We start from the raw sequence: 18,348 nt of genomic DNA, 5'->3' as shown, positions 1-18,348 counted from the left end.
GTCAAAGAGACAAGAGAGAGAAAGCTTTTGAAAGATAACAGGCTAACCTTTGGGTTTCAATTTAATTTAGCACATACTGTTTGATTGCCACAAAAGGATGCTCAACTTCAAAGAGCACCTGATCCAGAACTGTTTCTCAGTAACCCCTGAGTAAATAACACTCACTATTCTGGACCTCGTTTAACACAGACATTATTTCTTTCAATATGTGTACCTGTCCCAGTGCCCATGGCCCCTGGTCAGCTCATCTCACAAGCACTCTGGTATTTTGACATCATTCTGCATCTCAGTCAAGAGAGTCATTCCTAACTCCTATTATAGAACATTAGCTTACCTCAGCTCCCCTGAGCGGATTGATGGTTCCAGCTTCCATTACTTTCAGTTTTCAGTATCCTTTTTGCTCTTAAAAGACTAGCAAACAATTTTCACATATCCCTCTGTCCTGCACCTTTTTAATTTGTTTCCAGTAGCCCTTTCACATATCTACCACGGTAACCAGTAGCATTTTTAAACATATCTACCGTGTGTTCTCTCTCCAGCCAATTTTCTGATTTATTGCCCAGCAAAAGGTTTGATCCTCAGGATGAGTCCATTTTTTCAAGAACAATCACAGACGTTAGAAACAGAAAAGACATGTTTGGTCACAGAATCCATCTCTCAGACAATATAGTATAGTCCTCTACAGTACATTCGTCAATGATCTATCAAAACTCAGTTTTAAATGCCCATCACCTACCCTGAGAAACTATTCTTTGAACTTACAGATCTCACATACACATAAAACAATAAATGCCATATATGCCAGTGTCCAAATGTCTCTCTCATTAGGAATATTTTATTACTTTTTGTCCCTACCACGACCTATGCTTCACACAATTTTACAAAATAAAAAGTGTTCTTTACACTATTTCAACAAAAGTGCCTGGTTAATAAACCTTATAATTCAGTATTTATATGCAGATCAGAGACTTCATTATGAAAGCATTATAGAATTGCCTTTCATTTCTTCAAATTTCAATCACAGAAAAAGGTTATATGCTCCTCAAGCATGAAACTGAGATTTGGATGGAGTGATTTCATATGATTACTCAAAATCTTTGTATGTTACAGAAATCTTCAGCAGGCAACAGATATATCCAGATGCAGCATTTTTATCACTCACAGATTCAACTACTCTCCTACAATCTCTAATAAGATATAGCAAAGTCACCATCAAATTGATCATTGCATATGGAAGTATATCATTAATATAACTTCTGGGCTCAAATCCACAAATTCTACTTGGACACGAACCAAAATTCTGTGTCCTTTGCTAAAACTGCTAGGAATAAAATGGATAAGGCTTGTATTGGGGGAATTTGAATATTAATAATTCTTTTTCCATTGATTACCAAAAAGCAAATATTGAATGTGGAAACCAAATGTAAAATCAAACAGAAAATATAAAAATCTACTAACTGACATTCACTAATTTCAAATATAGCACGTATTAAGAGGACAGCAGAATAAAATGCATGAGACGTAGTTCCTCTACATGGAATACTTGAATTTGGAGGATTAGATTCACATGGAAACATTCATGGAACTCTCATCTGAGAGGAACTGCTATTTTTAAAAAATATTTATTCCACTCAATTAATATTACCTACACACACTAACTTATCACTTTGTATTTAACTTGACATATACTTCCAAGAGACGAGTAGCTTTTAAAACAAAAATTACTTCAGTTATGCATCAAACCAGGGACCCAATCATAGCAGGTTGATTAGGGAAATATGAAAACTTCTCCACTAGTAAAGGCGATAATGATTATCCAAGTATTTGGATGATTTTCCCTCCACAGAAGAAATGGTACCTCATATCTTGACAGCATTGAGAGGCAAGGCAGAGCTCTGACTCCCTCTTCAAACAGGAACTGAGAAATTAGTTATAGAATATGAATTTACTTAGTAAAAAACTCATTGTTTATAGCTGTTCTTTGAGTACATTCTTTCCCTTCAGTATTTATGCATATGTATTAACAAACATATATACAAAAACATACACAGGGTCCAAGTAAGGTATTGATGCCACAATCCTACAGTTCTCCATTGTCAAATGACAGTAATAAGTTCTAAAGCAAAGGATATTATTTAGAAAGCCAAAATCCACATAAAGAGTTTTCATAACATTTGTAATTCCTTCTACACATAAACATGGAAACATCTACAAATGAAATCAGAACATATCTAAAATCAGTTAAAAACTGAACTCCTCTTCTGACAGCAGAATGATGAGCTGTTAGAAAACAATATTTGCTAGAATCATCAGAGGAAAGGAACCAAGTCAAAGATAAACATAACAAATTTATATAGAAGCAAACATGTAAGGCCTGTGTTATACACACCACGCTTCCTTTTCAATGATATAAGCCAGCTGGAGGCATCACCAGGAAGCAACAGCACTTTCACCATGTGAGAGAGAAATAATAAAACTGGCAATAATAATTAACCTGTAGACTAAAATGAAAATGTTACAGGTACCAATTGATGTGAGCATGTTAAACACTATAAAAACATTTTCTGCACTTATTACTGAGTTTAAAAAATTGAGTAAGATTAAAATGTCTCCTGAACACACTCTATAAGTTCTGACCACTAAACAAAGCTACAAAATTACTTTTTGCCAAAAGATCAGGAAAATATTCTGAACATAAGAAACATAACCTCAGAAATGTGGTCCAATAATATATTTCTCCATGTGTAAACACATTCAGTTGTGTAATCTTGTATTGCACAAAAACAGTCTGCATTTTTCAGTCATGTTAGATGTTCCTACGTCCTTAATTCTGGCTATTTCACCCCTTGTACCTCGTAGAGGAGTGTTTAGTCTCTAAACAAACTGACCACTGGAGTACTCATCAGCTAAATAAGATCAAACAAAATCTAGATCAGTGTGAAAGGTAAAGTCTTTCCCCAGCTCCCCAAAAGTTACCACTTTACCAATGAATCATAGTGACTGAGGTCCTAATCCTGTGAGTGAATCCATGCAGACAGCTCTCCTAGGGCACATCTACACTGCCCTGGCAATTCGGACTACAGCGGTGTGAGCAGTAAGCACCAAAGTGCTGTGCTGTAATTCCTCATGTGGACACAGCAGGCATGAACTAAAAGGCTCCTACTTCACACTAATGCAGTCCCATTTGAGGAAGACTATATTAATGCAAACAACTAGGAACGTTTTAGTTCACACCAGCAGCACCCACACGGGGGAGTTAGAATGCAGCATTTTGGCACACACTGCTCAGACCCGTCCAAACTGCAGGGCAGCACAGACATGCCCAGAGTCTGCATGGAGCCCTAGTGAAGTCAATAAAGCTCTAGCTTTGCGAAACCATTTGTAATGTTGCTTATAATTATAACCACCCTTCATTAAGAAAAGAAAAGCACCTAAACCTCTTTGATAGGATGCATGTCTACGCTCCTCAATGAAGAAAGAGTTTAACATCAGCTATTTTATACTTATCCTGAAAGATCATGACTGAGAACGCATAGCAAAGAAGAAAAAGTAATGTATTATTAATAAGAAAGTACTATAGTGAAAACTTTTAACATATGATAAAGTTAAAAATTCTTTGAGACTAGAATACAAAGTCACCAATTCAATCTTATCCAGTCAGTTAGGAACTGGAAGTTATTGCCCACTAAGCATCTCTGAGGTGATAATGTGAAATGAGCTAGTACACAATTTAATGTATTGGTGATCACAGCCCCCACCCACAGCCACCACCGTTTGGCTCTAATTGGCAGGTCTGTTAACAATAACAGCAGAGACAACAAAGCTCTGAACAATCCCCTCTCCTCTAGAGGTGGTTTCTTCAGGTTAGGGCTGAGCACACTGCTAGGGCAGAGAACTTAGGCCATGTCTACATCTAAAATTTTGCAGCGCTGGTTGTTACAGCTGTATTAGTACAGCTGTATAGGGCCAGCGCTGCAGAGTGGCCACACTTACAGCAACCAGCGCTGCAAGTGGTGTTAGATGTGGCCACACTGCAGCGCTGTTGGGCGGCTTCAAGGGGGGTTCCCGGACGAGAGAGCAAACCGGGAAAGGAAACCAGCTTCCCCGCGGTTTGCTCTCTCGGTCCCGGAGCCAGCCAGCAAACCGCAGGGAAGGAGACCTGCTTGCTCGGGGTTCCGGGACCGAGAGAGCAAACCGGGAACGCCGCGGTTTGCTCTCTCGGTCCCGGAGCCAGCCAGCAAACCGCAGGGAAGGAGACCTGCTTGCTCGGGGTTCCGGGACCGAGAGAGCAAACTGGGAACGCCGCGGTTTGCTCTCTCGGTCCCGGAGCCAGCCAGCAAACCGCAGGGAAGGAGACCTGCTTGCTCGGGGTTCCGGGACCGAGAGAGCAAACCGGGAAAGGAGACCAGCTTCGCCGCGGTTTGCTCTCTCGGTCCCGGAACCCCGAGCAAGCAGGTCTCCTTCCCTGCGGTTTGCTGGCTGGCTCCGGGACCGAGAGAGCAAACCGCGGCGTTCCCAGTTTGCTCTCTCGGTCCCGGAACCCCGAGCAAGCAGGTCTCCTTCCCTGCGGTTTGCTGGCTGGCTCCGGGACCGAGAGAGCAAACCGCGGCGTTCCCGGTTTGCTCTCTAGGTCCCGGAACCCAGAGCAAGCAGGTCTCCTTCCCTGCGGTTTGCTGGCTGGCTCCGGGACCGAGAGAGCAAACCGCGGCGAAGCTGGTCTCCTTTCCCGGTTTGCTCTCTCGGTCCCGGAACCCCGAGCAAGCAGGTCTCCTTCCCTGCGGTTTGCTGGCTGGCTCCGGGACCGAGAGAGCAAACCGGGAAAGGAAACCAGCTTGATTACCAGAGGCTTCCTCCTTCCACGGAGGTCAAGAAAAGCGCTGGTAACTGTCTACATTGGATTACCAGCGCTGGATCACCAGCGCTGGATCCTCTACACCCGAGACAAAACGGGAGTACGGCCAGCGCTGCAAACAGGGAGTTGCAGCGCTGGTGGTGCCCTGCAGATGTGTACACCTTCAAAGTTGCAGCGCTGTAACTCCCTCACCAGCGCTGCAACTTTCTGATGTAGACAAGCCCTGAGACTATTGCTGCCTTTGCTTTCTTTTTTTTATGGATACACAACAGACTTCAGTCTCCAAGACTGTCAATTTGGCATACTTCACTGGTACTGCTTTCACTTTTAAAAAAAAGTTAAAGCCAAAGTATTTTAACTTCAAAAAAGTATTCTTTGAAAAAAGACTATTTTGTCAACAGAAATTAATTGTATAGAATCAGTGTTTGATGCAATTTATTTAGCTTGACACAAAGAAGATATTTTCAACAGATCGGTTACTATTTTCTTTATTTTATTAGGAGAATCAGTTTAGATTTGTTAAGTAATCTGATTTACCAATATCGCAGTTTAAAGGGCTTCATAATATTTGTCTTTCAGAATAAAGCATTTATTCCTTTAGTATTACACGCACACACTCCTTCCTATTCTTCCTCCAATCCCATCTTTAAATCCTCAGTTCTCTGTAGACAAATCCCTGGACCAGGTCCTCAGGTCCTAACCCCATACATATCCATGTCCCTGCTTGCCCCTTTCCAACCAGCTATGTAAGGTCAATACTGTCTTCAGCTAAGACTTCCTTCAAAACTGAAGTCCATGATGCTTCGTGATATAGCTGGGTCAGGTGCTGGGAGTACACAGGCACAAAGAATTGGTGATCTCACAGTGCATTAATAATGTGAGATATCTATGTTCCGCTGACCTGATCCATCCACTGGGAAGACCAACCCACAATCACCCCAGAACCCAAATCTGCTGCATGAATTACAATTCACATATTCTGCCTCTTATGGGGGGAATACGTGATGGAGCATTTTCAGTGGAAGACATCTTTACACCAGGGACAGTTTTATTATGGAGTGGTTTATAACAAGGCAACCATGCTAAATCACTAAAAAAACTACAGACAAAACTAAAATATGCTGCCTTAAAATCATCATGCTACCCACACTGATATGACCAGATGTTCTTCCAAACAGCGATAAAGCTATTTAATTTTTCAATGTTTTTTATGACCACTCACATAAAGCTGACTAACCAAAGATAATTACCATTGATGTTTTCATTGCAATTTATTTGGACATCACTACTCCTTGTGGAAGAGTCAAGTACTAAATGGGCACTCTCAAAAATATCACATATGCAACCCAGATGATATCAAGAGACAACAAAATTACATAAATCTTTTCCACTTACAAATAACGGTAATGAGTTCTTACTGTATTATCCATGCCTTGTTAGAAAAATTATGAGTATAATTTCCTCATAGCTCAGAAAAGAATGTTAACAGTGGAGAGCTTTTACTCATCATGAAGATGCTGGTTTAGAAAGAATAGGCAAATAAAAGAATGGTAGTTCAAGCAAAATCTAAGGATGTAAAATCAAACTAAACTTCTTAAAATGAGAACATCATGTTCTCTATTCAACTTTCCCTAGTTTGTTTAATATTTTAATGCAAGAAAACCTATGTTTGTGTGTAGAACTGATAAATGAAATTGTGAGTATTCACCCACGAAACTGTGAGTATTCACCCTCCAAAACGTCTGTTAGTCTATAAGGTGCCACAGGATTCTTTGCTGCTTTGTTTTTAATTGTTCACTTTATTAATGTAACTTCTGTTCACCGTTCACTACACTTGCCTACACTGTAACTTCTGTTCCATATTGTAATTCAAACCCCATTTTAAAACACTCACTCCATTTTGTAAAAGCTTCCGCCAACCTTCATTTTTGCAAACTTTGCTGTAATCTTATTAGTTTAGTTTAGATGTGTGAATGAGGTATGTATGAATGATGGAATCAACCTCCAGCCCCAGCCTGTCCTGATGAGATAAAGTTCAAATACCAACGGCTGAAAACCTAGACAACAGCCCTAAACAAAGTAAGAAGCATCCACCCTAAAAAGAACAGAACAACAGAAGGAAGATCAAAGCCAGGTCCAAGGCTGAAAGTCATGCCTGAAATTGATGGGTGATCAATCTAAACCCAGAGGCAGTGTGACACAGCAAGACCTATAGACTTTGAATCCAAACTAAAAGCCTATAAAAAAGAAGGGTGAGATGAGAGACTCTGGGTAACATTCTGCGGCCAACATGGAAGAACATCGGTGCCTGCCCAACAGAGATCCAGCTCAGCCTTGTGCCCAGCTTTCCTGGCCAGTTAGCTGCCACAAGCTACGAACCCAAGCTGCAAAATCAAGCCATGAACTTAAGCTATCTTCAGGACTGGTAACTATGCAGCAGCTGCAGAACACCTGATGAATGTAGGTGTGTGTGTGTGAATGTGTGTATGTGTGTGTATAGGTATTAAGTATAGAGTGTGTGTGTGTGTGTGTATAGGTAATAGGTATAATGTGTGTGTATAAGAATTAAGATATTAGTTATTAGTCATAAATTGTTATCATAATAAATGTGGCATCTCTGCCTTGTCCCCTTTAATAAGATCCTGCTGTTTTTTACTGGTCTAATATACTTGGTACAACATTTTGGTGGAGAATAGCGAAGGGGGATTATTGGTATTTTTGCCTCACTTATTGTAAACCAATCTGTGTGCACACAACCGGCTCTACAGAGCACGGTTCTATTTTTGGTTAACCAAAAACCTGCTGGCCCCCGTGTGGGTAGCAGGAAAATAAAGAGCTCTTAAAATTGTTAAACCTGCTGGCCTCCGCGTAGGTAGCAGAAAACATAAAATTGTTAACAAAATCTGCTGGCTTCCGAAGAGGTAGTGGAAAAAAAAATATTTATTTATTTATTTATTTTGTTAACAAAACCTGCTGGCCTCCGCGTAGGTAGCAGAAAACATATTTTGTTAATAAAACCTGCTGGCCTCCGCGTAGGTAGCAGAAAACTTTTTTTTTTGTTTTTGTTGCTAAACAAAACCTGCTGGCCTCCGTGTAGGCAGCAGAAAACTTTTTTTTTTTTTGTTAACAAAACCTGCTGGCCTCCAAAGAGGTAGCAGAAAGAATGAAAAAAAAAAATTAAAATCACAAAGAAATGAAGCACCTAATTAGCATTTGTGCAGCCCCAAGTACCAAACACACTGTGGCAAAGACTGAGCGGGGTCTGCCATGTGGGAGCACTGTGCTAATTTATTTCTAAGCTTCTATTTTTCAGGCTCTGAACCAGAACATCAGGAGAGCTGGTACCAGCTGAAGAGTTATAAAATACCATGGTTATAGTGTCGCGACAAAGTCTGTGTTCAGTGTTCTGTGTTGCAAGTTCTGTGTCTGTCTCTAGTGGTGTGTGTTCAGTGTTCTGTCTCGCAAGTTCTGTGTCTGTCTCTAGTGGTGTGTGTTCAGTGTTGCATGTTCTGTGTCTGTCTCTAGTGGTGTCCTGTGCTAGCATTGGGTCACTTCCCCCAAGTCCATCCAACTTAGCAATCACCACTTGTGTCAAAAAAAAAAATTTGGTCCCCAATGCATCAGGTTTATTTTTTGTTAGGTTATCTAATAGTCATTTTGCTGTTAATTTTTGTTATTGATACATTTGTATTGTTAGTTACATTTGCTTATATTGTTAATTCCACACTTTCCTCTATGCACTCTGGTTCTACTCCCCCAAGCCCTAAAGGGTAGTTCTTGGGCCCTCATAACCTGTAAGACCTTGGCTCACAATTGTAAGGCCCCATCTTTCAGGTCCCCAGAAACCCTTGAAAACAACTGTTAAAAATAGGGGATTCTGCAACATTTTAGCAACAAAATGTTAGTTTAAGTCCAAATCAGCTTAACCTTGCATGACAACTGTGGTCCTCCTACAAAATCTTATTTGCTGTGTGTGCTTAAAAAGGTCCTGACTTCAGTAACTTTTATTGTTTGATGGCTATTGCTGCATCAGACTTGGTCCTCATTTCATTTGTCAATGTACCCAATGATTGTAATGCTTTTATTGTATTCCCAATTATTATAACTATAATTGTTTTCATTTATGTGTAGGTTATATATGGTGTTTGGTCAATTGTAATAGGTTTAGTTATATTCACCTAGTTATAATTATTTGGTTTGTCTGCAACAGATCACCTTGCCCTACAATGTCAACAGCTACTGTAATGGTCATAACTCAAGGGGCAAAGTGTTGTAGAAGCAGCCCACCTGGTCAGCAGTTCTAAATATAATTTTTCATCCACTCGCTGTCCTATTAGCAATCCTGTTATGTTGGTTCTGCCTTAAAACAATTACATAAAGTGTGACCCATTCAATGCCCCTGGATTGAAGGGTCAAAAGGGGGACAATGTAGAACTGATAAATGAAATTGTTTTTAATTGTTCACTTTATTAATGTAACTTCTGTTCACCATTCACTACACTTGCCTACACTGTAACCTCTGTTCCATATTGTAATTCAAACCCCATTTTAAAACACTCACTCCATTTTGTAAAAGCTTCCTCCAACCTTCATTTTTGTAAACTCTGCTGTAATCTTATTAGTTTAGTTTAGATGTGTGAATGAGGTATGTATGAATGATGGAATCAACCTCCAGCCCCAGCCTGTCCTGATGAGATAAAGTTCAAATACGGCTGAAGACCTAGACAACAGCCCTAAACAAAGTAAGAAGCATCCACCCTAAAAAGAAAAGGACAACAGAACAACAGAAGGAAGATCAAAGCCAGGTCCAAGGCTGAAAGTCACGCCTGCAATTGATGGATGATCAGTCTAAACCCAGAGGCAGCGTGACACAGCAAGACCTATAGACTTTGAATCCAAACTAAAAGCCTATAAAAAAGAAGGGTGAGATGAGAGACTCTGGGTAACATTCCGCTGCCAACATGGAAGAACATCGGTGCCTGCCCAAGAGAGATCCAGCTCAGCCTTGTGCCCAGCTTTCCTGGCCAGTTAGCTGCCACAAGCTACGAACCCAAGCTGCAACATCAAGCCATGACCTTAAGCTATCTTCAGGACTGGTAGGGGTGTGTGTGTGAATGTGTAGGTATTAGGAATTGTGTGTGTGTGTGTGTGTGTGTGTGTGTGTGTGTGTGTGTGTGTGTGTGTGTGTGTGTGTGTGTGTGTGTGTGTGTGTGTGTGTGTGTAGGTAATAGGTATAATGTGTGTGTATAAGAATTAAGATATTAGTTATTAGTCATAAATTGTCATCATAATAAATGTGGCATCTCTGCCTTGTCCCCTTTAATAAGATCCTGCTGGTTTTTACTGGTCTAATATAATTGGTACAACATGTGGAACAGTTAAAACAAAGCCAGGAAATGCAAAAAGTTCCCAAAGCAATAATACACTGCATATCCTACATAATCTGTGGCATTCATTTGATAACATATATTAATATGTTATTCATTTAGCAAAGAAAATATTAATAGAAAACAGAACACACGTATAATATAGCCAAGTTAATGTCATAGTAGGAACCTTCACATTTGATCTTCTTGACTTTTTTTAACTGTGCAACTTTAATGAGGCCTCCCAGCAGCAAAAGAGACAGAGAGGAGGTTGAGGAAGGGCTCCTTACTCTCTCGCCCCTCCAGAACCAGATCATCTCACTGAGGATATAACCGTTAATACATACATACCTATTCACACCCTTTGAGGAATGTTTATTAAAACCTAAGTGCTGTTGTTTTTGTTTGTTTTGTTTTTTTTTAAACAGAAGTCTTTATTCTCCCTGAGGTAACTGTACCCAAGAATTACCTGGATAGCATTGTTTACCAAAACCATTTCTAAATGGCTACCAAAGACATTATCTATCTGAATTTCAAAGTTCAAAGGCCATCACAATATTTACAGTTTGCACAGTCATGTTTTAATATGTGGGATACTGTTGGCGGCCATGCAGATACTTTAGTTCAAAATATTAAACACATTGGGAAATATTTTTGCTTTATGCATCACATACTGTAGTAGTTTTAATAATTGTAAAAACTATCCACATTGTGAAGTGTGGCTAGAAAAATCTTTTATATAGACTGTGTCATTGTTGCTGAATATTTTTCTCACCTAACAAGAATTATTGACTATACAACACAACTTACTGACTCCTCCTGTTCAGTATCTGTATATACATCGGGGTGTTTCCAAACCAGCTACCAGCATTTGCATGAAGGAGATATAGTGGGGAAACACTCATAAGTGTTGTTTGCCAAGCCAGGTCTTTATATTTAATGTAAAATTACAAATATCTTTATTAGCTATTTTTTTCTGTAACAGAATATGAAACAACGAATTCAGACCTTTCAAGTTTTTTTTTAAATTAAGACAAAAAGCCTCCTAAAACAATATACTTATACACAAGCTAAAATGATATTACAACTTTATGTAACTATATGATACACAAATATATAAACAATAAGCAGAACTGCTTATTTATTAAGTATGAGATCAGATCTGCCAGGAGGAAAGCAACTTCTGCAATCATAACGATCCCATCACTTCTCACAAATTACGCAGATATGGACAAAGTGTATCCAGCTGCTGCAGGCAGCAGAGCTGGTGACTGAGTAGGCAACACTCTTCCCTTTAAATCAGTTCTGAAATACCTTGGCATGGTGAATATATTCCATAGATGCTTTCTTTCTGATCAAATTGATGTTTTGACCACCAACATCCCATGGACATTTTTGTAAGAGTATGGGTGATATCAGCCTAGTGTCCTAGTCAAATTCTAAATTGACAAATTAACATTCTGCCAATCTACATTTATCTGCAGTTTTCACCAGATACAATATTATTCACTTCTTGCCCTGGACTACTGTGTAATGTAATTAAACTAATTAAACAGTTGCCATGTTTCATCCCAGAAATGGCTTTTAGATCTTCTGGGAAAACATTTCATTATTATATTCTCATTATTCAAGGAACATCAACTTCCCTGATTGAGAAATTAAGGAGCTTTCTACCCCATAATCTTTGTCCTGTCATTTTAGCTACTTCTTAACATTGTAAATAAACAGGTGATCAGGATGGAATATTATTATTTTCGTGTTCCCAAAAATCATTATTAAGCCAGTAATGATTGTACATTTAAACCAAAAAACACACTCTTAAATTGTTTGAATATAAGCATTATAACATTTTATGGAGGAAGAAACAGGGTATGTGAATACAGATAAATAAATATGAGTATGCTGACTCAAGAGGAGAGAAGTATCTTCACTTATTAATCCTTTCCCACATTTCTAATAAATCTCTTTTATAGTACCTCATCCTGCCAAATACCACAGCAAACATACTTTTATCATAATTAAAGCTGCGAGTCTGTCACAGAGATCATGGAAGTCATGGATTCTGTGACTTCCATGATTTCTGTAGCGGCTGGTCTGACTGATGCTAGGGCCTCACAAGCAGCTCGGGCAGCCACACCTGCTGCTGCTGGGGCAGTTTGGGGCCACATCGCCTTCTCCTCCCCCAGAGCAGCAGCGGTCTCAGGCTGCCTCCCCCGCCAAGCAGCAGCAGCGGTCTTGGGTCATGCCCCCAGCTCCTCCCCCCCCGACCACCAGCAGTGCCTCCGGGTTGCCCTCTGCCCCAGAGCACCCGCAGCACCCCGTTTACCCCCCTCTCCAAAACACCCAAGATTTAGTCTGGGTTATATAGTACAAGTCATGGACAGGTCACGAGCCGTGAATTTTTGTTTACTGCTCATGGCCTGTCCATGACTTTTACTAAAAATACACATGACTAAATCTTAGCCTTAATCATAATAATTTGTGATGGATATTCCTATCCTCCTCTACTGTTTGGTATCTAAACATCTAGGCAGAAAGTGCCAAACTCACTTCATTTCTTAAGTAGTAATGCTAGATAATGGTACCAAACATATTGCGGGAATCTGGCATATATTGAGAAAAGAAAAAACGAATTTCTCAAGTGAGGATTAAGTTAGATTTCCCAGTAGGTTGAGAAATGAGTACCATATATACTTGTTCATTAGCCCGCTCGTTTATAAGATGACCCCCAAAAACTGATAGGTAAAAATAGCTAAAACTGTATGGTCCCCTCTCATTCTTCAAGATAATAAGCAAGGCTTCTACAAAGGTATGTTGGTTGAAAAGGTCTCTAGCTCCATCTACTGGATAAGCTGCCATCACAACTCCTGTTGCAGAGCAGCAGGAAAGAGCCAAAACATATCCACAGCAGTACTGATAAGTTAATTATCTTTTTATCGAATTTTCCTCTAACTTTCTTTTACTATTAACTCTCCATATCATAAACTTCAAGGATCATGGATAGATAGAAACAGGACTTTAGTACTTATTCCAATCTGGATTTCTCTGTTACACCTAATCTACTCACAAAGTTGCACTGGTTTCATAAAGCTATGATTCTAAACTGATTTGCTTTAACCAGTGCAACTCTCTATATGAACACTCCTAAAACAGATTTAAACTAATATATCTGTTTTGCTTGTGCCACATAGACCTATAAGTGCCCACAAATAAAGTTGCAATTGCTTAACTAACCTGATTTTTATTTCAATTTATGTGTAACTTCTTAAGGTCTCATATCTCAGATGATCTGTATTATTACAAGCACACACAGTCAAAACTGATCTTATTTTTATTTTCAAATCTTCTCCACTGCATCCCTTAGTGTTGATAACATAACCATCTTCTCTATTACCTTGAGGGTGTATCTTTGGCTCCTCTCCCTCCCCCAGTTCTTCCACCACATCTAAGCAGGTTTCAGAGTGGTAGCCATGTTAGTCTGTATCAGCAAAAAGAATGAGTAAAATCCTCTAAGCAGCGACCAAACCTGACACTGTTACACAAGATTTCAAAGATCTGTCCTCTCTTTCTTTCTTTCTTTCCTTCCTAATCCAAACTGCTCATTTGCACCTTATTCCACCTTGAATCCTGTAACCTCTCCTACTTTTCTGTCTTTCTCCTATTTAGCTTGCACTCCTGGAGTTGCCAAAGATCATCTTCTTCACCTACTCCTTTAATCACAATACACACAACACCCTTTGAATCCCTCCACTCCCTGTCAAGTCAATTGCATTGTCAAGTCTTTAGGTAATTCATTCCTAGCCTCTCTCACTCTTGTCTCCTTTTGCTTTCCTCCTTCACCTCCTTCATCCCACCAGTAACGCCAGCCTCAATACCTCCATTTCCTTCTTTCACTTCCAACTTTGTCTTCTTCCAGGCTTCCACCATGCAAGAAATGCCATCCCAAAACTATGTGCTAAACTGTGTCACTACTAAAAACACCATTGCCACAATGCCAACAAGAAATTTTAATTGAAGTTTCCTTGAAGATGATTACCCCAGGTTTGCCTACTCACTTTCAGACCCTCCACCAGTCAATACAATGCAGTAATGAAAAGACTGAGAGAGGTCCATACTGAGGGTTTTCAATTCTGAACTACATGAAATATTTTGATTTTTTTTTTTAAACCTGAGGACTGCCATAAAGTTATAAGCCCCGTAAGCATCTTACTACCATAGTGTGTAACAGCCATAAAGGCCACAGAAATTGATGGTGGAATTTATGTTAACAAAATATTTAGTTAGAAAAAATGAAGCTTTTTTCATGAATCTTAATGCTATCCGTGTCCTTTCCACGTATATACCAGAGATTCTTTGCTGTTTTTTAAAAGCTTTATTGCATTTTACATAATACAATAAGGTAAAAATATACAAAGACACACACACACACACACACACACACACAGAGTTTCAAGTGAAATACTCAGCTACAGGAGTGCAGGTGTGTAGGAATATTATGGTGATGAGTGTGGCATAAAACCCTATAGTATACGATAAAATAGGAATGTTTTCATATTGTCAAGATTGAAAATACAATCTCTTTCAAATGTATAAATCAAAAAGGCGAAACAGATAAAGAGGTACTTCCAATACTGAATGACTGCAAAGTAATTAACAATGCATCTTGGTATATGGTGCAATTTGTGCTTTCTGGTATAAGCATCTACATAAGCAGTAAATGTTGCTACCTTAAAAAATATTGACAATATGCACCTCTACTCCGATATAAGGCGACCCGATATAACACAAATTCGGATATAACGCAGTAAAGCAGCGCTCCGGGGGGGCAGCACACTCCGGCATACCAAAGCAAGTTTGATATAATGCAGTTTAATCTATAATGCGGTAAGATTTTTTGGCTCCCGAGGACAGTGTTATATCGGGGTAGAGGTGTACTTAAAACTGGTTTTAGTTATTTTTGAGGAATGTCAATACTTTAGGCCTAAAATAACAGATCTAAGAAACACAAAAGTTGTATATAATTATATTAACTTGTTTTATAAATAGGCTAAATATATTCTCTATCTTAAGGTTGTTTTTCTGGATGCAGTATGATAGTGACAGTGGAAATGTTTCTACCTCACCCCTCCAAATTTATCAAAAGCTTGTTCTGGGTATCGTAGGCTAAGAAGATAGTTCAGTTTTCATATTCAGTAAGCTTTTCATCTCTCTGCTGAGACTACCCTACCATCAAAGATACCTAGTCATACACCATATAGTGTTGGTTTATGCGGTTTGAATATATATCTAATAAAAATAGGAAAGACTATACATTCACTTCATGTAGGCCCCCAAAGTGTTATCAGTGTTAATGAAACTGGCTGAAATTTTTCAGTCAATTTAGTAAGCATGCAGAAAAATGCAGTTGCAAGTCAAATTCAATGAACAATTTTGGCCAACTAAAAAAAAGGAGGGAGGGGGGACGTTCTGAAAAAGTCAAACAGTGTAAATTTGAAACAACATTTTTTTAATCAAACTGTGACAGTTCAAAAAGTTGTTTCAAAATGTCATTTTGAATCACTGTCCAAAATGCTTTATTTGACCTGAACAAAAAATTTTCAGTTTTACATTGAGAAAAAATAACAAAATTCAATTTTGTCTCAAAATGAGCAAAAAAATGTTTAATTTTCTGGTTCAGCAACTAAACTGAAAAAAAATCAATTATGCATTCAGCTCTGGTAATGACTGATTCAGTACTGGACTGTATAAGCAGTTTAGCAGGATTTATCTTTTAAACATATGCGAATCCGGAAGCCTCTATTGGATACTTCCTACCAGTTAGAAACAAAAAAAATGGTATTATGGTTAAGTTACCCTAATAAAGATCAAATTGGTACCTCCTATTTTCAGCCAAACGTGCACCTTCATCTTTCAGCTGTTTACTTTTCTCCATGCAGTCTTCCAGCAGAATCTCCTTTCTTCTCTTAGTGGCATGGAGCCAGTCAACATCATCATCATCAACCAGACCTTTGTCATCAGCAGCTTCAGCTTCAAATTGTTGGGAAGTGGCCTTCAAAACCTTCTCCCCAATCTTCCTTTTCCACCCAAAGGAAGCCATTCTAAAAAACTAGATGAAAACATTTTTTTAACAATTTGGTTTCTATGTGTACAGAGAAAAAAAACAGTAGATTAATTTGCTCATCTTGATACAGAGAAAGTAACATATCAAACTCCCATTCAATCACATGAATATTGAATTTGCTGGCAGTCTAGTGACCACACATCAGTGTAATTTTGAAACTGTATGGGAAACATTTCTCTGTCTGGCTGGTTAAAAAGAGAAGCAGTTGTTTGAAGCAGCTGAATGCTGAAGTAGTCCTGACAGAGAGAGGACAGAGGGCACAAGAAGTGGTCAAACATGCTCATAATTTACAAAAACCTGTGATAACTAGGATGTGTATTGACTATGTTTTAGAATGTGAATGGAATTTAGGGTACTGGTCTAAATCTATAAAGCCCTAAATATCTAGGGAAGTGCTTACTTGGCAGCACTTTTCTCTCTGCATACTGCTACCACAGTATTAGCAATGTGTTCTCTGTGAGGGGCTTTAATTTTTTGACCATTGGGGCAGGCTGAAGGTCTCGTCTCATTCAGCATGGAACAGCAGCATGAGTCGGGGTGGGGATGTTGGTGCAGTTGTGGAACAAAGAATGTCCAGATGATGTCAAGTATCAGAGGGGTAGCCGTGTTAGTCTGGATCTGTAAAAGCAGCAAAGAATCCTGTGGTACCTTATAGACTAACAGACATATTGGAGCATGAGCTTTTGTGGGCGAATACCCACTTCGTTGGAAGCATGTAATGGAAAGATGACGGTTTAACATTTATTTTTGGCAAAGCCACCTAGAACTAAGGAAACGCAGATGATTTGTTTGTACTTTGCTGTAAAGCTAAATCAATGGCACGTATAATAGCACAGCAGAGACCAGACGGGAGGGGAAGATCTGAGATTGTATAACATGCTGTTTAGCACATTACGCCTCCCCTCTGGGCCCGATCCATTCCACACGAGAAGGAGCTGCCCTGACTCACAGCTACAGGCTTTGGGGCTCCCTGGTTCAACCTCTGGGGGATCCACCAGCCTCAGAGAGGGCGGGGGGGGGGGTTTACCTAAGACTGATCGACCCCAAACCAGCGGGTCAGTTTCGTTCACAGCGGCAGCCGCAGCCGCAGCCGCAGCCCCAGCCCCGGAGCCCACCCCACTGTGGGAGCGGGTCGGGAAGCGGGAGGAGAGCAGAGCAGAGCGCGGCCAGGGCTGGGGGTTGCTTGCGGGGCACCGCGGAAGGAGGCCGTTACCTCGCCCCTTCTCCAGCTTTTGCTCTTCCGCCACCTCGAAACGCACGACCTTTGAACCCGCCCAGCACGGAAGCGGAAGTTGTTCTTCCTGGCTTGTCCGCCGCTTCACCCAGCCGCGGGGGAAAGAGGGCGGGGCGTCCTGGCCCCGCCCTCAGACTACAACTCCCAGCAGGCCGTGCGCCCACTCTTTGGGGCTTGAGGGGCACCGCCGCGCCCCGCCCCCGCGCCGGAGAGAACTGTGAACGCCGCGGTAAGGTGCTGACGGGCTGGGCGCCGCCCTTCCCGAGGCAATAGCCTAGTGCAGGGTGGGAGGTCGTGGCCACCGGCAGATCATGTGGCCTGCGCATGGTCCGCTCCCCCACGTCCCGTCTCACACACGCGGGAACCAAGCGCTGACAGCTGCCTCCACGGGAGGTGCTTACCCCGGGCAGTAACTGCACTGTGGGAGCTAGCGTCCAAAGCGCAGAGGTAGCCAGTGACATAAAAAGGTCCTGCCCCAGGAGATCCCACCTTCCCTTCGCCTCTCGCTTCTGACCCGTGGCCAAGCAACACGCTTAATTTAATAGTCGTGCCCCGCACCTGCATGGGGATCAGGGCGCAAACGAAACACACAGGCACGCCCGAGCTGTCGTTTTCCGAAAAACTTGCCCCAAACAATTGCAAGCCGTGGAATATCCTGGACAGGAGCTACACGTTATTCTTACCAAAGTGCTGTCATTAGAATATTTGCTCTTTTCGCACAGTGCTAATTGTTTTTTTCACAGTGTTCATTTTATTCAAGAATTAAGGGTCAGCT

General features: G+C 40.6%; 1 protein-coding gene across 2 annotated transcripts in view; it reads right to left on the bottom strand.

Annotated features, from left to right (window-relative positions):
• TTC33 (tetratricopeptide repeat domain 33) overlaps positions 1-17,632 on the bottom strand; it is a 107,554-nt gene extending 89,922 nt beyond the window's left edge. Inside the window, exons 1-2 of one of the 2 annotated variants that reach the window (XM_030567011.1) lie at positions 17,553-17,632; positions 16,095-16,324 (exon numbers count right to left, since the gene is read on the bottom strand). In XM_030567011.1, the coding sequence (XP_030422871.1) occupies positions 16,095-16,315 (221 nt within the window). In that variant the 5' untranslated portion in view covers positions 16,316-16,324; positions 17,553-17,632. The other variant, XM_030567012.1, reaches the window with a different exon arrangement.
• Positions 17,633-18,348: the final 716 nt, after the last annotated feature.

The sequence above is a fragment of the Gopherus evgoodei genome, chromosome 6, assembly GCF_007399415.2.
Source record: "Gopherus evgoodei ecotype Sinaloan lineage chromosome 6, rGopEvg1_v1.p, whole genome shotgun sequence".
Taxonomy (NCBI): domain Eukaryota; kingdom Metazoa; phylum Chordata; order Testudines; family Testudinidae; genus Gopherus; species Gopherus evgoodei.
Note: the sequence above shows the minus strand (reverse complement) of the source record. Positions and strands in the feature narration are given on the sequence as shown.